General features: G+C 40.5%; 1 protein-coding gene across 2 annotated transcripts in view; it reads right to left on the bottom strand.

The window, feature by feature from the left end:
- Window positions 1-6,442: 6,442 nt before the first annotated feature.
- Window positions 6,443-24,969, bottom strand: part of SLC6A17 (solute carrier family 6 member 17) — a 48,532-nt gene continuing 30,005 nt past the window's right edge. For both annotated transcript variants that reach the window (XM_075264288.1, XM_075264286.1), the window contains exons 8-12: window positions 21,772-21,964; window positions 19,816-20,008; window positions 14,520-14,679; window positions 9,911-10,073; window positions 6,443-7,327 (exon numbers count right to left, since the gene is read on the bottom strand). In XM_075264288.1, the coding sequence (XP_075120389.1) occupies window positions 6,959-7,327; window positions 9,911-10,073; window positions 14,520-14,679; window positions 19,816-20,008; window positions 21,772-21,964 (1,078 nt within the window). In that variant the 3' untranslated portion in view covers window positions 6,443-6,958. The remainder of the gene's footprint in view (window positions 7,328-9,910; window positions 10,074-14,519; window positions 14,680-19,815; window positions 20,009-21,771; window positions 21,965-24,969) is intronic.

A 24,969-nucleotide genomic window follows, 5' to 3' on the forward strand; every position in this document is an offset into this window, starting at 1 on the left:
AGCATGTATTTTCCCTGCAGCATGTGGATGGGTTTTACAGCATTTATGCCATGTGGGACCTCTGCCTACATTTTCATAAGCACAGTGGGGGTTGACAGCATTGTTCTATGTGTTTGTGAGTTTACAGAACATCTTGTGATCGCCATTTGCTTTTTATCAAGAACAATGAACTTCTCATCCAGTTTCCTTTGTGCTCTTCTCGTGTGCTATTTTAAAACTATGTATTTTAGGACAGATTAGATACCGTCTGAGCTGCCCTCAGAGACTGATGAGACATTATACTGAGCTCTGGAAAGCATCTAATTGGCCCATTACATAGGACTGGCTCTCTCCCAGGCTATTAATTGCAGGAGATCAAGTGGCAAAGATGTGGCTGAATATTATCTCTCAATAAGCTTTGGCGCAGGCTTCATCCAATTGATATGTGCATTCTGCCTCTCTTTTGCTTCCAAAGAGGGATACATTCTACATGGCTCTAAAGTGTACAGGCACATAAAATATTCTAACCGTAACACACAGTGTTAACTAGCCCTATCGCTAGTTCAGAACTGTATACACATAGTCAACGACACAAGAAAAATGCAATTCTGTAGAAGCTAAGGTCACATCAATGTTACCGGAAAAGTAAAGGTAATTTACAATGTACGGCAATATATACAACATATATAAATTAATTCACAAGTTACTAGAGAGACAAAATTTACACAGACATGTACAATATAATATACAATATAACAATATATATTATACACTTAATTCATAGTATGCAGCTCTACCAATGTAAAGTCCTAGCGGCTTCATTGTATTCATTATAATAGGAAAATATTCTGTTTACAGATATTAATATTTGGTACAGATTTCAAGGTTGAAGGTCACATGTAAAGTCATTTCTGCCTGTCCATAAAATAAATGAACGGTATGTGTGTACTGCAGACAGTAGGTGAGTTTCACAGTTCACAGATGGCAGACTAACTAGCTGGCACCGCATGCAATGTTACAAGATCAACTTGCACCAGAAAACTACAGAATTTCACAAAATGTTGCCATTGCATTTTAGAAAGTGTTCCAAACAAACCCAGAAAATATAGTCTTCCTAATATGTCTGTTTTAGGGAAAAATACATATATTACACATTAAAAACCAGTTCTGGAACACTTTTTCTGTGACGCGCCATTCCACCGGTATTCAGACTGTATGTACCACCAGCCAGCTCAGTGTTACCATTCCCTTCTCAGTGTGGTTCTCTGCACACTGACACTATTTGATAGTGTCAGATTGTTTAGCGACACACATTATCAGTATTCATATTAGCAAGTGGAAGTGTACTACTGAGATGTCAGTGTATTCTTACATTCCCAGGATGAATAATAGCGAGATTGCTCAATACAGGCTTATGGGAAAAGATGGATTACTATCACATAGTGTAAAATACAAGTATTTATTAGAACAGACACATCAGAAAAAATAGTAGTAACAAAAAGTGCTAAAAATACTGATTTAATGTATCATATTTCTGCATTCCACAGTGTATAATTTATATGGGCTACCAACAATGTAGGGACCCTGAGTTATAAGATTCCAATCCAAGTTAAAGTGCATATGTACCAAAATAAATAAAACAAGGAAAACATTAATATGCTTTTCTGGTTAGGGTTGTCCTTATGATTAAGGCCCCACGTTGCTGAACGTGGCTAAAAAAAACGCAGAGGGAAAAAGAAGGAAAGCCCCACTTTTTGTCCGCAGCATTTTTCATTGTGATTTTGCGGAGTTTTGGTTTTTTTTTTCCCTATTAAATCTATAGGGAAAACACAAGCATTTTCACATGTACAATTGACATGCTGTGCGTTTTTGAAAGCGCAGCTTTTCCACCATGTTTTTTCTTCTTGCACTGTGTGCATGGATTAGCCAGAATCTCATTCACTTTGCTGTTACTATAAAATGCAGCATTTTTTTCTGCTGAGTTTCTGCATCTGGAAAAATACTGCATTTATATAACGTGGGGCCATCGCCAAAGGCTGTATTCACACAGAGTAACGCCAGGCGTTTTTTGTGTGTTTTTTGCACATAGCGCCGCGTTTACGCCGCGCTATTTAGCGTTGGCGTTGCCCGGCGTTAACGCGGCGCTACGCGGCGTAAACGCGGCGCTATGTGCAAAAAACACACAAAAAACGCCTGGCGTTACTCTGTGTGAATACAGCCTAAGAGTGATTTTATTTAACTTTTTTTTAAAGGGTATTCCCATCTCAAGGATCCTATCCATACTGCTGCCTTATCTAAATTCTAGAACTTTCCCATTTTCCTTCTATGTGAAATTATTCTTCCCATTGTTTATACAACGTTTCTTTGGTGCCCAGCCTGTATCTGTTCTTATGTCAGATGATGTGACGCACTTACTGCTCCTTGGGGCTGTTATCTCCTGCTCTTCTGTCTAGGCAATCAGTTCAGCTAATTACAGCTTGCTGATAAAGGCTCGGACAGTGTCCCTTTCTATATAAGATAACATTGATTTTACTGCAAGTCTGTTCTCTTCTCTTCAGCATGTAAGTTTTCTTTTCTCCAAAACCCTGTGTAATGTAATATACATTTACTGTGCATATTATTTGATCTGCATTTATATTAGATTTTTAGTAATCATAATAAATAATCTCTATAATAATATCTATATCTTCTGAGGTACTCCATAGTGTCCTGTCCATGAAACAGTCAAAGCAAATCCCATCCACACATTGCTGAAAAATATGCTCAGCGGAAATGTTGCAATTTGCAAAACCGTCAATTATACCTATGGGGGGTGGTTTCCCTATAAGTATAATTGAAGCAGAGAAAAACTCTGTACACCTTCTGTGAAAAGTGCTGCGGGAATAAAGTGCAATGCATTTTCGCCGTGGTTTTTCCCACAGTGCTTTTTTGCTGCAGCCCACAACATGGGGCCGTAGTCTTAAGGATATTTATTAGTTTTTTTTATTATTAAGCAGCAAACTTCAATCAGCTATATCACCAGCTGGCTGCTATGCGATTTTGGTCTTGCTTTACCTTTTAATAATTCGTTAGGGAAAAATTGTGAGGCATACAGAGGCTTTATGTAACTTGCTCTATTAGATGCCACATTGTGGAGCAGTGCTTCTAGGGAAGAAGAATCATCAACAAAGCTAAGCACAGTGCACCACACAGCGGCACATAATGTTCCTATGGTTCAAAGAATGCTGCTGCATTGCATGAAACAAAGGGGAAGACGAAATTGCAAAACTATGCCCTACAAATCACAGGTGTGAAGCTATAATAAGACTGCAGTGAAACAGATTCTCATCATATTTATGTGCATCCTAACCAAGAAATTTAGCATTAAATAGAATTTCAGCGCATACAATTTGAAGGTAATGGAGTTCTTTTGTTTAGTTTTTGCCATACAACACCCAAACTGTGTTTTTTACAGCAGTAGCAGCAATCACTCAAATGACGTCATATGATGCATGTTCACATCCTTTGTGGACGGCACTACACCGCATGTTGGGGCATTAAGGAGCATTAATTAGACAGTAGTGCCCCCCCCCCCACAGTATAATTAAATGCATTAGTTGTGTCTGTGTTATAATGAAGTATATGTACCTCTTCACAGTATACTCCTTATTGCCTTTCCCCCCACACACAGTAAATTTCCTATTAGTGCCCCATAAACAAATTACATTAATAGCGACCAGGAGAGACCTTCATATCGTTTGCTGTCCGCCAAGCAGCAGCAAGGATTGCCAATCGTAAGGATGATTACTGATCCCTGTTGTTGTTATTTTAAGGTATCAAGGCTTGGTGAACAGTAGGGTGGGAGATGGTTTCTCCTGGCTGCTGTTATAATGTAAGTGTCGAGAGGCAGGGCAGCTGATGCCCACAACCTGGGTTCGGACTGTGGTCCACTAGTTGAGTATCTCTGGTATAGACAGGGTCAATCAGGGAAGATTTGTAACCCCTATACCTAATGCTTGTAGCTTATCATTACTACTATGACACTGCACTTCTAGATCCTTAAATAGGGCACAAATAATGCCCCAACACCACTCTATGCATGAGGTACATGAGAAGCTTAGAGGGGAGGGGTCTGAGAGCTGCCAGGAGGGATGTGATAGGTATTGTTGTAATTCTGTAGTTTATAAGAATTGGTCATCAATATCACACCCGAGAATCTACCTTTTAATATTATAAATAGTGTTATTATTATTAGTATTACTACTATGATTGTCACTCCATAGGGAGAGACCACCATATAGGTGTTTGGAGTCTTATTAAGCCATGAGCGCTCCACTGCAAAGGAACATGGGAAGAATATGCAAATATGACTCCCATGATGTAATTAGGAAGCCAGTGCCTCAAGTATGGACACCAATAGAGGACGCTGACTGAGAATGTGCAAGTCTGTCTTCCATGATGTAATTAGGAAGACAGAGTCTCAGTCAAGAGGAGGAGAGAGGAGGAGAGGAGGAGGAGAGAGACTGAAACACACGCTCAACCAGTCTGGGAAAGCTGTGCCAAAAAGGACGCTGTTAAAGGGCCGGTCTATACACTTGAGGAAGGGCTTAAGCCCGAAACGCGTTGTGTGACGTCTATCAAAATAAAGAATACCCATTATTCAAATTAATTGAGCGCGGTGATCCCTTTTATATCTCGGGTCCTCCAATCATTTATCGACACCAAAGGTGGTACGGATCCTGCGGGCTCAGCATCTGGGGTGGAACCCCCCTGTACATTAAGTGGTTCAGAGGCGCATTGAATGGTTGTATTCACAACCATAGAAGGTGAGGAGTATTCTTACCTTTGTTTCTCTAACAGTGCCATACGGTACCTCACTATTGGCAGCTCGGTGCTGTTTTCTGTTTTTCACAGTCAAGAGACATGGATGTCTTGACTGAGACTCTGTCTTCCTAATTAACCATGTCTAAGCCTCTCGCCTCTGCCAGATCAGTCCTCTCTACGCCAAGCTGATGAGATGCAAATACATCGAAACGGCTGTCCTTGGCTGAGAAGACTGTATCTGGTATAACCCAACATCATTGCAAACAAAGGCCTCTGAGAAGGTCGGCATGATGTTAAAGGGAGCGCCCTCTATTCGATGTCTTGACTGAGACTCTGTCTTCCTAATTACATCATGGAAGACAGACTTGCACATTCTCAGTCAGCGCCCTCTATTGGTGTGCATATTTGAGGCACTGGCTTCCTAATTACATCATGGGAGTCAGATTTGCACATTCTTCCCATACTATGATTGTTACTCATAATTATTATTATTAGAGATAGTAGTATTAATAATATCAGAGAATGAGTTTAAATTGAACTAACATTCGTATGACAATAGTTTCCCCTCACTGTGTCCATGTGTTTGCTGGATTTACCGTCCTGAACATCATGCTGGGATCGGGACTCTTAGCAGTATTATATCTGATGCTAGGAGTCCCTGCCTCCCAGAGACATACTGCCCAGTAACGATTTGAGACAGTATGTTACTAGGAGTCAGGGACTCTTACCATAATAGAAAACTCAAATGCTAGGAGTCCCTCTCCCGGAATGATTTTCAGACCAGTAAATCCGGCAACACATGAACTGAGTTTCATAAGTCGCGTGAAGGCGGGGTTATGGCCTTATGGACACGACAGTGACATAAGATCTAATGTTTGTTAAAAGTAGACTCTAATGTACATGTTTGCTTCTGTTCAATTTTTGATGGCTGAATGAAAGCCGTTTTCCATCATTTTAACTGTTAATGAAAAAAAGGAATGAATTTCATTGGTCTTTTTGGATGTCAATCGGATTTACAGCCATTAAAAACAGATCCATTGATTTCTATTGGGTCCATGTGTCCATGAAAATAAACAAAGAGCACTTTTTGATGGACTAGAGGGAATGTCAGGGATTTATTATATCATGTAAGTCAACTTTCTGATGTAGATGGGTAATAATGTTGCCCTTTCTTGTGTCAACGATGCAACACATCCCCCTTTCTGCACCTTATTCGCCATTTTCTGCAAATTTCGGTGGAGTATGGCAGAGGGCATAGGTCAGGCTGGGGACTCCTCAGCACGTCATATTTATTGTAACTCACTCCAGGTTTCTGACATGAGTTATACAGAAAATCTACAGCACTCCCTGACTAGTGTAGATTTTCATTTTAGTGCATGGGGTTGCACCTGATCTGTTAAGTGGGCACCAGGCCCTTTATTAAAATTAGCGCACAAAACACCAGTCTTCCCCAGGGTTTACATCTTAGTGGGTCTGGCTATGTGCATGAGTAGCTTTCTGTTACTGAGATGTGCTTTCATTTACTTTGGATATTCTGTGTGTTTGCTTCATTTTGAGGAGAAAGCATCATAAATATTAAATAGTGAAAAGAAACAAATAAATAATAAAAATAAATAATATAAATTCATTCATTTGTGCATTCTGGTTATACTTTTATAAACATCTTAAAATGTAACATTTCAAAGTATAAAAATAATGGTTAGACCTTTTCCTCTTATAATATGTTCAGAATTCATCTACTCAGACCTTTACATATATATTGTAGGTTGTGCTAACAAAGCAGGACCTGCACGTGTGCTTGGTAGAATTGTGCAAACATTTCCAATAAGGGGTAAAACATAAATAGTTGATAACATATCATACCTGTGAATATACGTACATTATGCAATGCTGTACACCCTCTAGCTTTTCAGATAAATGCATATATTGTGGCCAGATGGATGAATTTACAAATTCACCTGAAGTCTATGATTTGAAAGACACTGCAGTACAGATAAGACTTTCTGATGTAGTGGAGATGTACAGGTTGTGTTGAGGTGAAACATCCATATCTGCTTTTTACACAAGTAATCCCTTGCTTTGCTTTTGCGGGGCAGTGTTTTAGAAAGTGCCATAATTTACAAAACATATTGTTATTTGCAGTTGACAACATGATAGGATAAGCCATAGAAAAGGATCACGATTCTGATTCAGGAGTGGTTGCCATTAGATATCCACTTCCATACCGACCGTTTGATGCTCCTCCCAAATCCAAAGGAGAAGCATTTTCTGGACCCAAGTATGAGCGATGGGTTGGCATTGGAGATGGGGTCTCACTAGGCACTTTACTCAGGATAAAGCGAGTTTCATCATTATCTTCCAAATTGGAGATATCTTTCATCATACGGCCTTTCTTGTATGACACAGACAATTTATTGGAGCCATCGGGTATTAATTGGAATTGCCAGAGAATGAAAATTAGAGGCACTGGTAGGATTGCTAATATTATGAGACAAATAAGCAGTGACAGAGCCCATGTAGGATACAACAGATATTGTTCTTCAGCCTGAAAATGAAAAATAGCATGGTGATACTATGATACTATACCCCAAAAACAAGCCATAACATTACTAAAAGAAGCAGACAAACCTGCATTTAAATCCAGACAAGTAAATGACTCTGCAAAGTAGAAATCATTGCACAGCTTGTCCCCAGACAAAAATGACTGAATTCTGCGCAATACATGCACAAGTTTCTCCTGCAAGAATATGTGTGCCCTGTCTTTAATTTGGGGGGCAGCAATTTAATTGTGGACCCCATAATGCAAACAAAATGTTTCTATCCAGATCACAAGATGTAACCCATAGTATATCGCAAAAATATCTGTGCTGAAATCTGAGCTCCCCCTACAGGATTTTCTGCATGTTCCTGTAACAGTTTAATAGGAATAAGGCGGAGATCAGAAGTAATTTTCAGCTTATTTGTTCCATTTTTAACTGTGAAATAGTTAATGGAGTGTTGACTGTCCCCACATTGAGGGTAAGTTCACACAGGGATTTTTGGTCAGGATTTTGAGGCCGTATCCGCCCCAAAATCCTGACCAAATAGATGGCTCTCATTGAAATCAATGGGAGCCGGTCAGGTCTTTTTTCCGGGAGCCGTTTTTTCCGGCTCCCAGAAAAAGAAGCGAGATGATCATTCTTCAGGCCGATTCGCCTCACGATTCGGCCTGAAGACACTCCCTCCTCCTGACTAGCCCCATTCATTGGGCCTAATCCGGAGCGTTTTTGATCCGGAACCTGAGGTGGCCTCTGCTTCAGGTTCCGGACCAAAAAACCTTGTGTGAACTTACCCTGATTTTTCATACTAATGATCTATCCACAGTATATGATTTACTCCAGCAGTCTCTGGGTGTTGGAAACTCCTAGATTATGTGAAGTGTATGCAACAGTGTTCCTATTATTTGAATAGAAGCAGTCATGTACACGTCCCCATCTACTGGCAGCTTCTGGCACTCAATGTGTGGCTGGTTAGTCAAGGCAAAGAGCCCTGTCTGTAGTGTTCCCTGCTAAAGACAGGAAAAGCAGGAGGCTTCTGCTACAGCCACTTGTCTTTTAGTCAAAGGATTGTGTGGAGAGTGACATGACATGGTTGATCTTCAGAAGCACAGAGACATTTTTTACATATTTTTCAGATTCAATTGCAACATGAAACAACTTAGCATCAATAGAGAGGTTGGAGATTTTGCATACAACTGCTAGATACAATTTTTATTTTATTTTTTGTGGATTTTCTCTTAGTGTCCCTTTGACTGGTCACTGACTTTTCAACAAAAACTTTGTAATATATCTTTTTAAAGAAAAAATTCCTAATTCTTTTTCTCTTCTTCCCTCCTCCTCAAATTACATTTTGTTCTCCACAATGGCCTGGTAGCTTACTGAAGTATTAGATTACATGTACTCATAGAAATTTATGGAAAGGGAAGAGAGAAACAGATACAAAGAAAAATGGTGCTGCAAACAATGATCATTCTTCTTCAACAATGTTCAGCACTACTCTCTAATATTCTGTAAGGAGCTGTGGAATCTCTTTTTTCTGTATTTGCTATCAAATACATAATGGTCAGATATGGTGTTCCTACTCATGTACACATAAAGCAGCTTATCCTACTAAACTGTTAAAGGGATACAATCATTAGAATCCTGTTTTAAGCTAAAGCCACATCGCAATAGCCTTAAGAAAGGCTATTCTTCCCCTACCTTTAGATGTCTTTTCCGCGCCGCCGTTCCTTAGATTTCCAGCTTTTCGTCCATATGCTAGTTAGTATTCTCGCAGCACTGGGGGCGGTCCCCTGTGCTCAAACAGTACTGGGAGCATCCCCTGTGCTGCAAGAAAACTATCCAGCGCTGCCGCCTTCTTGTTCGCTTCCTCTTCTTCCTTGGTCTGTCAAGTCTTCTTCAAAAAGCGCCGACTGCGCATATCTGTCACCATTTTCCTGTGGCTGAACAGGAAAGAAGATGCGGAGGCAGCGAACAAAAGAAGGCGGTGCTTGAGAGTTTTTTCACAGCACAGGGGGCCGCCCCCAGTGCTGCAAGAAAAAGAAATTAGTATATGGACGAAAACTGGGATATCTTAGGAATGGCAGTGCGGAGAAGACATCTAAAGGTAGGGGAAGAATAGCCTTTCTTAAGGCTATTCCGATGTGGGTTTAGCTTAAAACAGGATTCTAATGATAGAATCCCTATAAATACATTTTATATTAATATAAATTGTCTGCTTGCAGTTGCCACTAGATGAAACTGTATACAAACGTGCACAGCAATAAAAGCTAATATTATCTGTGTACATTTGAATGTAAAGAATGTGCAGACAGTGGACAGATTCACAAGCTGTTTTTTTGTTTTTACTATACTTATTTCCCTTCTCAAAGTGTCCTCTTCCTTCAAACTTTGTTTTATCTTACTTCCTTCCAGCCTATGTTTTTCTCATCTTTTGCTTTTTGCTTGTATCTTTTCTTGTCTCCAAGTTTGAACCAACTAGACACTTGTAAATATATAGACGTGCATAAAACATTTAACAAATAATTCAAGCACAAGTACAAATATTAATAAAAAAGCTGAGACCTAGAACATATGTACACATGACTTACCAGTTGTCTGATCCAAGCACTGTACCCCGGTGGGCTAAAAGCTAGTTGAATTACACTAGCTGTCAGCAGAATCGCCATAAAAATTGGGGAAACATACTTCCATGAATAAAAGTAGTAATTGTACGGACGAAATCCAAGCATCTCTGTGAGCTCCTGCATAAATCTGAAAGTGCACAAAAAGAGATCATGTGACCCACAGAGTTTAACTAAAAAAGCAAACCCCTTTTTCTAATAACAGACAACCCAGACATATAATAATGGTTATATTTGTATTATAAAGAATGGAAGGAGTTTAATAAACAAAATAAAAAAAATACATCAAATACTGAACAGGTTGATAAATTGGTGGTTTGCACACTGCCCCACTGCTAGCTAGGAGAAAACTATTGCAAAGGAAAATGTGATTGTTATACACTCATGAGACGAGGTGGAAAGCTGGTGTCTGGGGTATCAGTTCTGTCCTATTGCTATAAGGTTTCCGTGCTGATCTGAGAGACTTCTGCAATGTCAGAGTTCTCTGGTCTTGTCAATCACCAGCTAAAGAGGCCTATTTGAAGGGATTGTATCATTAGAATCCCCTTTTCTACAAAGACCACATTGGAATAGCCTTGATGAAAGCTATTCTTCTCCTACCTTTATTATTCTGATCCATGCCGCCGTTTCTGTGAATTTTCTTTTTTCTTCCATACGCAAATGAGTCTTCAGAATGCACAGGGGGTGTTCCCCTTTGCTCAAAAAGCACAGGGAGCATCCCCTGTGCTGTTCAAAAACTCTCCAGTGATGCCTCTGTCTTCTTCTTCCGACTGCCTCTTTGCCGCGTCACTGACCGTGTGTCATCAGCCGGCAGAGCAGACTGCGCATATCCATTCAGCCATTTTCCTGTGGCTCTTACACGAGTGTCCATTCGGCCACAGGAAAATGGCTGAACTGACATGCGTAATCGTTTCTGCTGGCTGATGATGCGGCCGATGAGGCGGCAAAAAGGCAGTTGGGAGAAGAAGACAGAGGCGTCACTGAAGAGTCTTCGGAAAGGACAGGGGATGTCCCCTTTGCTTTTTGAGCAAAGGGGAACGCCCCCTGTACTTTCCGAAAACTCATTTGCATATGGAACGAAAAAGAAAATTCACAAAAACGGCAACGTGAATCAGAGCGAATCAGAATAATAAAGGTAGGAGAAAAATCGCCCTCATAAAGGCTATTCCGACGTGATCTTTGTAGGAAAAGGGATTCTAATGATAGAATTCCTTTAAACTTCCTCCATCCTCGGCCACCTGCTTGCAATTATTTATCTCATCCTTATGTCTGCTTCTCTGACAAGTTCTCTCCTGCTGACAAGAATTATGATATAGGTAATCGTGAACCGCTGATAATGGGATTTTGGAGAATAGCATCATTTCTTGAAGGGGGCAAGACATAAGATTAAGGTTCTTACTGACCTTAAGAATCTAACCTTTCTAGAATCAGCCAAGTGATGCAATCCCATGCAGGCTAAGTGGGCAATATTCTTTGCCAGATGATTTTGTCAAAACATACAGACACAGGGTGATGCTTTATCTCTCAGTTTTTGTTATTCTCAAACCCCAGATCCAGAGCCTGAACCGAAGGAATCGTTATTTCTACCATTGCTTCTGATCTCACTTCTGATATCCTAGAGAATCAACCGTTATTCCCTTACCACCCTGGAAGGTAAATTCTTGTGACAGAATTATATGATTCAGTTATGTGTGGTCATCAAGGGATTTGTGGTACACAAAAAACTAGTTTCTCATCATGTCTGGTGGCCAACTAAGTCTTAAGATATCATAGCTTATGGATTTCATTACTGATCTGCAAGTGTCTGGAGGCAATTCATATGATGTGTCATTTCATTCCATTATCTAAAATACTGAATGCAAAGACTCTCTCCAGATTTATCGGCCATATTGTTTTGTTTACATGGTAATCTGGATAATACTAAGTTGGGGATTCAATTGTCTTTTTCCTCTACTTTTCATCTTGAGATTAATGGTCAAACTGGATGTCTCAACCAAATACTAGAACAATATCTTAGATATTATTTTACTGATCAGTCTGAGTGGATAACTTGTTTGCCATTACTAGAGTTTGCTATAAATAACCATCATGCATCTCTGAATACTTTGCCATTCTTCTATAATTTTGGGTTCCCTTGTTTTAGGTCATTGTCCCCCAATACTGACAGTCCTGATGTCAATGTAGAAGAAGAAAAACTGTCCAATTCAGTTTCAAAGAAATGCAGAAAAAAACATTCAACTCTTCTAAAAATATTTGTCTGAAAATTCTGTCTCAAAAGTCGGTCCTAAGTATATTGGTCCTTCTGAAATTCTTGAGGTCATTAATCCTGTATCCCTTCCTCTGTCCTTCAAGATACATAATGTGTTTCATAAATCTCTTCTCGAGTAATACTTGCCACCACCTACCCTGCCCAATAAACCCCCTCCCCCGTTCAAGTGAAGGGAGAATTTGAGGTACTTAAAATTGAGGACTCACAGGAGTGTTCCTCAATATTTAGTTCATTGGAAGGGGTATGGATCTGAAGAACGCATCCAGGTGCTGGTTTGGTATGTTCATGCTAAAACTTTGGTAAGGAATTCTCACAGTAAATTTCATTCAAAACCTGGTTCTAGGATTAAGGGTCCAGTGGTCCCTCATAAAAGGAGGTGTACTATCAGGAGTATCAGTTCTGCTGCTGTTGCTTTAAGGTTTCCGAGGAAGATTCTATGTTATTGTGGGTAATGCAATTTTCCTTTCCACTAGTTTTCAACAATACAACCCAATACAGCCCTTTCTTGCACCACATTGCTCCTTTTACACCTCTCCAGTCACTTTTTATGACAATAGATGTGAGTGAGGCAGAGACCAAGATGAGCCAGGGTGGAGATGCCTTGGCCCAACAAATTTACTACACCTCAAGTCAAATAGCATGAATTCAATTCTGGTGCATGGAGTGTACCTGAATTATTAAGATGCTAGAGCCTCTTAATTCAAGCGCATCTTGCATAAGGGCTCGTTCACATCTGCGCCCAGGTGTCCGTTCTGCAGGTTTCCGTTTCCTGCATAAAACAGAGCAGGAGACGGAAACCTGCAGGAGTCTTTCTCACCCATTCATTTGAATGGGTGAGAAAGCTGTCCGGCCGTGAGCATTTTATGCTCTCCACTGCAAAACCGAGTTTTTTAATCCGGACACAGAGTCGGACATGCAGTACTCTGTGTCCGGATTAAAAAATCCGGTTTCGCAGCGGAGAGCATAAAACGCTCACCGCCGCTCACGGCCGGACCCGGTCTGTGCTTTCCGTCTTCTGGCATGCAGAAGACGGAAAGCACAGAACGGAAACCAGAACGCAGGTGTGAACCTAGCGTCAGGCAAGAACTTGATTAAAGCCAACTGCAAGCTGTAATACTGAAACAAGAATTCATTCTTAGTACACAACAGATACTAAGACCCCAAGTTGCAGAAAAGCTGCTTTTTTCATTGCTGCAGTTTTTGAGGCAAATCCAGAAGTGGACTGAGAAGAAGAGAGAAGTATAAGTTCTTCCTTAATATTTTCCATTTTCCTTTTGTAGCCACTTGTTCGGTTTGGCTCAAAAAATTGCAGCAAAATCTGTAACAAAAAAAGCAGCTTTTTCAGCAATGTGGGGCCTTAGCATAGAACACATGTAAATGAAAATAGACAAAAGTATAATACACAGTCAGATTAAAGAGGACCTTTCACTGATTTGGGCACAGGCAGTTCTATATACTGCTGGAAAGCTGACAGTGCGCTGAATTCAGCGCACTGTCAGCCTTCCCGATCTGTGCCCCGGGTAAAGAGCTATCGGTCCCGGTACCGTAGCTCTTTACAGTCAGATGGGCGTTCCTGACAGTCAGTCAGGTACGTCCTTCTCCACAGCAGCGTCTATCGCGCTGTAGAGTGTGAGTGGGGAGGAACACCCCATCCTTCTGCTCACAGTACTCTTCTATAGACGAGTGTTATCAGGAGGGGAGGGGGGAGTTCCTCCCTGCTCAGATTGTGCAGCGCAATAGGCGCTGCTGTGAAGAAGGACGTACCTGACTGACTGTCAGAAACGCCCTTCTGACTGTAAAGAGCTGCGGTACCGGGACCGATAGCTCTTTACCCGGGGCACAGATCGGGAAAGCCGAATAGACGAAAATATGAATTCAGCGCACTGTCAGCTTTCCAGCAGTATATAGAACTGCCTGTGCCCAAATCGGTGAAAGGTCCTCTTTAAACTTCAAGACAGTCCTGTCTGTTCTATATTGAAAATGGCTTTTCATGATATTTAGCAGCAACACAGAAGTTATTTTTGTACATATCTTAAAATGTATTTATGTCAATCCCAATTTTCACTTTATTCTCTGTCTTAAGTGGAATTGAGCAGTTTTGCAGCTTTCATATTTTATGTTAAAGCCAGATTATATTTACAGCATATACAGTGCTAAGAACAAACCATTTTTTTTTTATCTGGACGTATTTCTGCTTTGCTGACTTATGTATGTCCTGCTAGAGGAGTACAGGTTAGAGAGAAACTACTTGAAGACAGAAGGTTCAGATTGGAGGTGATGACAAACAGGGAGTGGGAGGATTCTTACTTCTTTGTGCCATACACCCAAGCTACTGCAATGTTTTCCAGGATGACCACAATGGTGAGTGGTAGTGTGGCAGAGTAATCATCAAACATGTTGACGAAATAATTTCCAGAACGCTGAACAAAGATCAAGCCCAGAAGGAAGGCAAGGATGCAACAGCTGACTACAATTATTAGCAGAAAGAAAAATTATACAGTGAAATGATGTGCATGGATCATGAAATTAACAGTATCAACATGCAAGTCATACATGCACCCCGCAGTGGATCGGGACAGTTCTGCTGTCAGCAGAACTTCCTCATTCTGGATCCACAAGGTTTTGCTGTAAAAGTTAAATCAACTGAGTCTGACATTCGTAAACATGCTAAGCCAAAGGTCTGCACTCCACAGTCTGATGCATATAGAAAATCCTCTAGATAGCAGACAAGCTATGCCATGGCTAAATACACCAGCAGATGAACTGGACTTCTGGATTGCATGACTGAAAATATCCATTATTAATAATGTGCATCAAGAAACTCTGTATCAGCAGTCATAAATGGTAATGATTCTGTCCCTCCTGGTATACATACTGTATATATACTATGATCTGGTTGGTGAACATGCTTATATGGCAGTCACACAGGCATTATTTAAAGAGGGAAGCTTGGTACACATATCTGTTTGACATAAAGAACAGTAGGTGTTCATCACCTCCCATTAGTATTGGTTCACCTCTACTGGCTGTTAATTGTTGTCATTGTTAAAACGAGTCTGCTTAGATGTCTACCACACAGGAAAGGAATAAAATATCTAGAAAAAAATACATCAACAGAATGATATATTGTGTGCAAAACATTACTGTTTACAATGGTAGAAAACAAGCAGATGCTGAATGTTTATTTTACTAAAATGTATTTAAATATGAGTTTAGACTGGTTTATAAATCTGAAGGACCTCAAATATTTAGGCCATATACACTCCAACATTGAAATTGCAACACCAAGAAAGACACGCTGTAAGGTTATGCAAGAAAGCAGCAAGTATCACTAAGATCTGCAAATGATGAAATCTTCAATCGTCTAGTTCCCATCTCTGGCATTCAGGAGTGAAAACTAAGATTTTAGCCCCATGAAACCTCAAAAATTGAAAAAAAAAGAGATAGGATGATTGTGCAAGTTATCACCACTTGAAAAACAAGACGGACAGAATTTATAGGCTGAGAGACCTTGGATTATCACTCAGGCAGATAGCTAAGCACCAGTACTGTTCAACATTGCGTGTCCTGGTGGTTGGGAGAACAATCCAGAACAACAGAAAGAGGCTCGCAAAGGCAAGCCTCAGCATGGAAGGATAAATTACTGGAAGAATGGAGCGTAGTGATCCATTCTGTACTGCAAATGAAAGTGGATGTCACATCGTAAGCCTAGAGTGGCAAACAGTGCTGACACAAACTATTAGAAGGCATCTGCATGACATTGGGCTATGAGCCAGACATCCAGCTACAGGTGTTTCATTGACCTCAAACCACCATTCTCAAATGCTATGACGGTACAACAGCAAGACAGTAATGGAGTCTGAAATCGAGGTCTATCCTTTTCAGCAATGAGTCTTGCTTTTGTCTCAGACTCAGTTATAGCCAGGGATTGGTCTGGAGATCACAGGGGCAATGCCATGAAGAGGCCTTCACAAAAGAATGCCACTGTGTTCCTACTACTTGGATTATGGTATGAGGTGGCATAATGTAGTATGGATACCTATTGTCTTCATTTCATGTACATTAACAGCTCCATGCCACATTGATTTGGAAGTGGAACCAGCAGTTCAGCCAATTCTTCAAAGTGTCCCAGGAGCCACTGTGATCAACCTGCGTGGCCTAAATGATCTAATATGGCCTGCTGGGCCTTTAGGACATTAGTGGATGACAACTGCAAAGGGAGCTGCCAGCAGTCAATCCTGACAATATGTAAGCCCAAAGGTATTCAACATGACATAATATTCCTCAGAAAACCAGTAATAACCTCACTACTGGCATGTTAACATGTGTAAGTGTGTATTACTGCATGTGAGGTCATTGTCAATATATCAATTAAGATGTATTGAATATTTTCATATTTTTTATCATTTGCATATCATTAACATGTCTATCAATGCTGTGATTTACAAAATGCCAATATTTTTCCTTCATGGTGTTGCAATATTGAGGAGTATATATATTTTGTAAAACCCATTTAAGGCTAAGGCCCCACGGGACGACCTGCAGCTATAAAGCACTGCAGGAAAAACCGCAGCAGGAACACATCGAGGTTCTTCCCGCAGCGCTTTAAACAGAAAGTTCACAGTTTTTCTCCGCTGACTTTCTGTTACTATTATATCTACGGAGAAGCCGCTGGCATTTCCGTCATTATAACTGACATGCTGCGATTTCCAAAACTGTGCTGGTTTTGGAAAATGCAGCATGTCCGTGCTGCGATTTTTATCACAAAGTGAGAATGGGATTCACAAGAGTCCCATCCACTTTGCCATTGCTGTAAAACGCCGTGATTTTTCCCATGTTGTTTCCGCTGCAGGCAAATCACAGCGTTTCCAACTCATGGGGCCCCAGCCTAAAAATTCATCTTAGTCTAGGGCCACATAGGGCAGGTGCACTGTAGGATGGTTATTGCAGTGACTTGGCCACAGCTGAACACGCACAGCAATAACTTACATGCTGTACTTTGTGCTGTGGGTTTTTTATTGTGTGAGGAAGAGATTTAATTCCCATCCACTACTACTGTATTTCAGTGATTTAACCCCGGCATTTACACTGCAGCTATCATGCCGGGGTTCCATAAATTCCCAAGTGTATAAAACAAAAGGCCCATTTTGACTTGACCCACTGAAAAGGCTTCATGAATATACAGACACCACTCATAGTTCCTTAGCAAAAATTCATGTAAGGCTAAGGCCCCACGTAGCAAACCGCCACGAAAAAGCACTGAGGGAAAAACTGCAGCAGAAACGCATTGCGGTTTTTCCCATAGTGCTTTTCACGGAAAGTCCGCAAAGTTTTCCCGAAATTCTGTGATTTTTGCTACGTCCCACATTTCTATTTAGGTCTCCACAGCTTTTAAATTTTGCATTGCAAATTAATTTAACATGCTGCAGGTTTAAGTTACAGGACATGGATAAGATTTGTACAGACACAAATAGCTATTATAGATAGCTGTGGGTTAGCCACTGGCAATTTGGCAGCGGCTATCCTGTTGCATTTGGTCCTACCTTCACAAGTCTAAAGCTGGTTGCACACGTGTGCCAACTGGCAGCCGTGAATTAATGGCATGGGCGACACATGAGAGACACGTGGATATCAACCGCAGAAGCAGGGCCGTAAGATTGGACAGGAATAAGACTTGTTCCATATTTTGAGGTCCAGACTTTCGGCCTGCACATGTGACTGTCATTGACAGACATGTGTACAGGCCCACAGACATGAATAGGTCAGTGTCCTGTCTGGGAAATACCGGGATAGGACACTGACCAGTCAAACAGTCGTCTTCAAGGGGGCTAAAACAAAAATATAGATTGCTACTACAATTTTAAACTTATAGCACTAGGGGAATGCGCTAGAAAGAACATTGAACACTCTGTGGCCCAGATTTACTATTGTGGTTGCAACTATAATAAAGCATTGGTCACATAGATAAATAAGTTTGCAGTGTCTAACTCTGAGCCATTGTTTTAGCAATCATTGTGGTCCCTATTAGAAGAAAGCATCAATCACTCAGAACTCTCCTTGAGGACATAGTTATTTTCCAATTTTGTGTTTTTGTTTCCTAGCTTCCAAAAGCCATAACTTGTTTATTTTTCTGTACAAGGGCTTATTTTTTTGCGGGACAAATTGTACTTTTTATTTGCACCATAGAATATTCCATACAATGTATTGATATACTGGAAAAATAAACAAAATGGGGTGGAATTGGAAAAAAAAAGCACACGTGTCATTTTCTTTCATGTTTTATGGCGTGCACTGAATGGCACATTACCTATATTCTGTGGGTCAGTACAAACAGCAATAACAAATGTATATAGTTTCTAACGTTTAAATGCCTCTAAAGAAAATATTTCACTAACATGTACCTGTATATTGTCACTTGTAACTTTTTTATGTTTCTGTGTAAGGACTTTTTTTTTGCAAGGCTAGATGTAGTTTCCATTAATACTATGTTGAGAATGTCTAATTTTTGAATCACAATTGATTACATTTTTTTGGGGGGGAGCCAAAGAATTGAAAAAAACTGCAATTTAAAGAGGTCTTTTCATGTCCTCGGGCACCTGCGGTTTTATATATCGCTTGAAAGCCGACAGTGCACTGAATTCAGCACACTGTTAGCTTTCTAGCGGTATATAAAACCGTGTTTGCTTGAGGACATGAAAGGTCCTCCTTAATCACAATATATATTAGATTTTAACAACTGGGCATTTTCAGGGGGATGTCTTATATGTTTATTTTTATATATAATGAGAAGGGACGTATTTAATTTATTTTTATATTTTTAAGAATATTTTTCTACTTTTATTCTCTGTTTAAGACTGTCCCCCCAGATTGCTTATACCATAGATTGCAACACTACTGTGAATTACTGAGTCACAGGCAGCACTAAGTAGTAATATACTATTGGCCTTCAGAAGGCACCCATCTGCCTTGACAACAGAACGATTACCGTAATCTCCTTGTGAAAGAGTTGAAGAAAAACTGATAGTGAAACTACCTAGGTGCCATGGTTGCATCTAACCACAGCATCTGAGAAATGCCTGTGATCAGAGACTTAGTTGCTATAGCACAAGTCTAGCTTCGAGGGAAGCACCATATTTAAAATCCCAACATCGACTTTAATAATGCTAACAGTAATATGCATTTACCGGGCTAAAAATATGAATCACTTATTTTAAGGATAGGCCATCAATAACAGATTGATGTAAGTTCGACAGCCAACTCCCTCCCCGATCAACTGTTCTCAGCAGATGACATATAGAGAGCAGAGCAGGACAGGCTTGAAGGGAGCTAATGCTACAGTCACTCTGTTCAGCCATTGCACAGACAATTGAGATGTCTGTTTCCTGCACATTCTGGGGATCAGCTGTTGAGAAGCGAGACTGGTAGGATTGCTGGGTGTGAAACCCCACCAATTTGATACTGATAATAAAACAGCATTTTTCACAACCGTAAAAAATGTACGGTAGTTTATTCCATATCAGCTACTTTAGATGTCTAATATACAATTATTTAGCAGCAGGTCTTTTGCATGCACAGAGATGGAAAATAAGCCAATAACACTTACCTGTCAGAACTTCTTTTCGTACTTTAAATGTGTCAATAATAGGAGTGGTAATACCAGACATAGTGCCAATCATACTTCCTAAACCAAGATTAATCAGCATGAAAAAGAACATGACAGACCAAAAAGGCGAAGCTGGAAAGTGAGTCATTGCTTCAGTGAATGCAATAAAAGCTAACCCAGTTCCTTGGACTGCCTGCAAGTGCAAAAAATTACAATTTATGTTACTCAATTTAATCAGGGTGCATAGTCTTTACTTCATTGGCAACACATTTATTTCTTAAAGGTTTTGTCCATCAAGCCAATACATGGCTATATGCCCTAAAAAATTATATGCATGTCACAGAGTGGATATTGTGCTTGGGCCTGAGGTTCTATGACCCAGTGGAGTGCTAAGCTAACGTACAAAAAATTATCACTCTGGATCAATCAGTTCCAATAGGCTTCTAGGTGACATAAACATGTCATATATGCCACACATATGGTGTGTTTAAAGGAGTATTCCAATCTACAATCCTATCTATACTGGTAGCTTATGTAAATTGAAGACGTCTCCTAAATATATTGCTTTAGAAATGCTGCTATGTTTTCCTGCTATGTGAACTTATTCCTCACATTGTTTACACATATTTCCATAACCACGGACCTGTGTGATAGGACAAGGACAAGTGATGTCTGGTCTGATATCTCTCTATCTAAACACACAGATGACACTCAGTCATTCTCTACAAGCTTGTTCATATTATCTAATCTGCACAAGTACAGTGATGCTGCATAGTGTCTCCTTCAGCAAGCAGCGAGGAAGGGGAGAAATACAAGAGGAGAAGAGACAACAGGAAAACTGCTGAAACACTTAGATGGGAAAACCCCTTCAATGTATGCTTAAAAAGCATAAAATATAATGGGAGAAGAGTTATCTAAAATGGTGAAAAAGAGAAATTTACCCACAAATCTGATGTCACTTGTCCAAGGCCTCTTTAAAAATGAAAGTACTAATCTGATTAGTTGATATATACAACCGCGCCACACTGTACATTCCCATGTAGGATTATATAGTAAAGTGCACAAACTGCTACTGGCAGGTAAAAAATAAAAGGTTATAAATAAAACGTGCCAGAGGAAGGTCAATCTTTCACTGGTGTAAAACAGGCCATATTTGTGATAATATATGGCTACAAATCTTGTGGTGTAATGATCTGAAGTAACATGTCATTACACCAGCCGATGGCTTGTCAGGTAATGGAGGAGGTGCACATCTCACCCAGACTACTAAGGTGGGTGAGATGAGAAAACTCCAGAAAGAATGTTTCTCAGCAGATAATTTTGTATGCTGAGTGTTATTTCAAAGTTCCAGTTACTGGGCTGGATTTTTAGGAATGACAGATAGGTTGGTAGTGGGACCTGTCATTCCACCCCCCTCCAGTCCACACTTTGGGGATGTTCCGGCAACGACTCAGCTGTTGAGAGTCTCCTCATCAAGGAGACTTAAGAAGCCTGACAATGCTCTGACAATGACTGATAACAGAGAACAACAGTGAGTGAGTGTATAAAGGATTTGCAAGCTTCTCTTGGCTAAATTGGGTCACATAAGTGCTGTCCTCTAACAATGGTTGATATCATTGGAACAAACAGTGAGTGTGAGTGCTACAATTATCTGATAATACTGTATTGTATGTAATGAGGTTATTAAAAATAAAGGACCTGCAAGCTTCTAGTGGCTAATACAAGTCATGTGTTGCAATATGGAAAAAGGCCCTTGATGCGGAAGTCAGTGGTGCTATGAGACTTTTTTATGTAATCCAGTCTACAATGTTTGGAAGCATCTGATTAATCTTTGTGAAATTGGTCTAGTCATTTGGTCGTGAACAGACAACAGAAATTCATTTTATATACATAAAGATAACGTTGGAGAAAAGGGAGCCTCATTTCTATGAAAGAAATATTTATAAATATAAGTACCTTATCTAGTTCATCTTCTAGTAAACAGGCATCCAGGTGGAGATCTTGAAATCCATCTTCTTTTACCTTTTTAATGACCTCATACATATCTGCATAATCTGCAGTCGTCAAATGAGAAAAGTTCACATGTTGTGGTATAAGGAAATGGCTTAGAACTCCAGAATTCAAGTAACCAAGAATTTTCTCTGCGTTTCTAAAAAGAAATAAAATAAATATTTCATGAAATAAACTATGAGGCATTAAAGGGGTGTTATATAAAGTTAATGGGGTGGTCTTTAGAAAACCAACTCAGTTCATACACCATACTAATGCATATAGACAACATAGATTGTGGCTCCCCTCATCAGTTCCCCTTTATGAGGAAGAATAGAGTTGTTTTGTGGTGGAGGTCTTGAAACATACTTGGATTACATGAACAGCCGTTTATAGTCGCTGCAGATTCCAAAATCAAAATCAGCTGTTTGCAAGGGGTAACGGGAGCGAAACTCAAGGCACACATGGCGGCATTTTGAAAGAGGCTGTCTCTGATGAGGTGACCCCTTTAATGAAAGATACACGCACTGTATATTGCTGTTGAAGTTTCTGGTTTAGGGTAGGTTCATGCTGCCACCATTGAATTCTGTTGCAATGGATTAAAATGGCAACAAAATGACTGATGAAGACAGAGCATCCTCTGTCTGAATCCGTCTCCATTCATATAAAAACAAGACAGAAGAAAGCTTCCTGTGGGTAGAACTTTCTCTTTCGATAGAGAAGTAAACAAGGCAGGAGAAAGAATATTCAGCATTGCTGGGACCAAATAAGCAAACACAGTTATGACTCTGGTTGTTCTTAAGTAACATACATGGCGCTATGGCTAATGTAATAATAATAAACAGGGTAGCTGAATGTAAGATAGCCAGAGGTGCCATTGATGGGTCCCGAGGATGAGAAAGTCCCTTCCTCCTCACTGCATGTCCACAGTGAAGAGGTGGCTAAATGGAGCAGTGGTTAAGCATATGCCCTGCAACTCCATTCCAAGTCTCTAGGACAGGCAGAAACAGTCAGCTATCTCTGAGTAGAGCTATTGAGGAAAACACTCATTATCATTTATAACAAGCTACACAATGCAGAAAAGCTGCATTTTTTGTTGCAGATTTTAATGCAGTTTTTTAAGACAAAGCCAACAGTGGCTTCAAGATGAATGAGTAGCATAGAGGATGGAATACGCTTCTCAATCCTGGCTTTGGCTTAAAAAACAATAAAATCTGAAATGAAAAATGCAGCTTTTCCAAAACTGACCACAGCCTTTGGTTGTTCTACATAAGCGTGACATTTTCTCATACAAAATAAGACAAACCATCAAGCAAACAGTTGATGACATTATTCTTCATCAGCTTAGAAGATTTTAAGTAGGTTTCCATGAGATGGCACATGATGGCAGCCAAGATAAGGCACAGACGCATGGTGTACCTTTCCTTTCATTCCTTTATCTCCTCAATCTGTTGGCACCCAATGAATATTTAACTAGTTTGCTCCTTTCCGCAACAATGAAGCAGTAGGAATAAAAAGGCCTTTTTTGTAAGGAATAAACTAAAAATAGCCTAAATAAAGGGTTATACATTATGTGTCCCTCCCGGACCTCTTAGAGAAGTAATTCACAAAAAGCAAAGGATCCCTCTAAATTAAAACGTAACATTTACTGGATATACTTTAAAAATCTTCCATTCTTAGTGTTAAAATCCAAAATATAGAACAAGACAGAATTGTCTTACCAGCAAAGTAGTCAAATCTAAAAGGTCAGTATGGAAGTCTGTCATTTTCCCAGGAGTCACATGGGTAGGCTTGACACCGGAAGAGCCCTATACACCCCAACTAAAAAGACTTCCGCCCTTATAAGTCCCATAGCCGCCCTGTAAAGCCCTGATGTATCTCCTCCCAACGTATTTCAACCCACATTAAGGGTGCTCCTTGGGGGGGGTCTAAAATAGTACACATATAAAGAGGACCAAATGATATTACTTATCATCTATTACCTCAGTAGGGAAACCTCAGCAGAAATGACTAAAACTATAGATGCAATATTTAGTGCCAATTGCTTACTATCTGGAGAGTACAATGGTAAATACACAGCAATTCATCAGAAGTAGCTCAACCCTGGTTTGCAGGGGGGCTATGTTCATCTTACAGTTACAAGACTTACGTAACACCCCTATTCATGCCCCTTGATGACATCACACCAGGAGGTCCCGGTTGTATCATCAATAGAAACCAAAACCAAAACAAAGTATGTGCTCAAGCACATGTATTGCGCCAGCTTTATCTAATAAACTGGTACTGTCAGGCCTATGCCCAAAAATAAATCTCACTGCACTGACCTCTTACATCAAGCGTCGGGGTTACATATGCAAAGCCAGTGGCGAGAAGACGCTGCTTCTATTCCGCTGGCCCTGCGTGTGCGCTCCTGATGCAGCTAGGCATCGGACGTACAGCCTTCTCAATGCAATACAGACCCAGCATCCGCTGTAATAGAGAAGCGGATGCCGGGGAGTGTAGACGCCGGGACAGGCGCCTGCAACATCGCTACGTTCCTGCCCTGCATGAAGCCAGCAGCGGCAGGAGCGATGCTGCTATTCCGTTCCTCCCATCTCCCCTCCGAAATAGCAGCATCGCTCCTGCCACTGCTGGTTCATGCAGGGCAGGAACGTAGCGATGTTGCAGGCACCTGTGCCGGCGTCTACACTTCCCGGCATCCGCTTCTCTATTACAGCGGATGCCGGGTCTGTATTGGTGCCCCCCCCCCCCCAAAGTGTAAACTACCCCCCCCCCCCCTCCAGGCTCGCTCCCGTGCACTTAGCCCCTCCCCCCCCCCTCAGAGCAGCAGATACATCACTTGACTTTTGACCAGATAAGTCAAGGGATGTGTCAACAGAGAAATGAATAAAGTAATATAGTGGACAAACAAAGCAGTTTTGCCAAAGCAATGTATTTAGGAAAAGTCTTACATTCACATTATCAAGCAATATAGATAGGATCCTTGTGATGGGACAACCCCTTTAATAGATTGCCCATATGTTAGATGTAACTCCGCAGAGTGTTCACAATACAGTACCAACAGACTCAAACTTGATATTGTGCCACTGAAGGTATTAGGGTCCCATTGACTTTAATGGGTTCTGCTAGCAGAAAAAGGAACCCATTAAAGTTCCTCCACCAAAT

This window comes from Leptodactylus fuscus, chromosome 2 (genome assembly GCF_031893055.1).
Source record: "Leptodactylus fuscus isolate aLepFus1 chromosome 2, aLepFus1.hap2, whole genome shotgun sequence".
Taxonomy (NCBI): Eukaryota; Metazoa; Chordata; class Amphibia; order Anura; family Leptodactylidae; genus Leptodactylus; species Leptodactylus fuscus.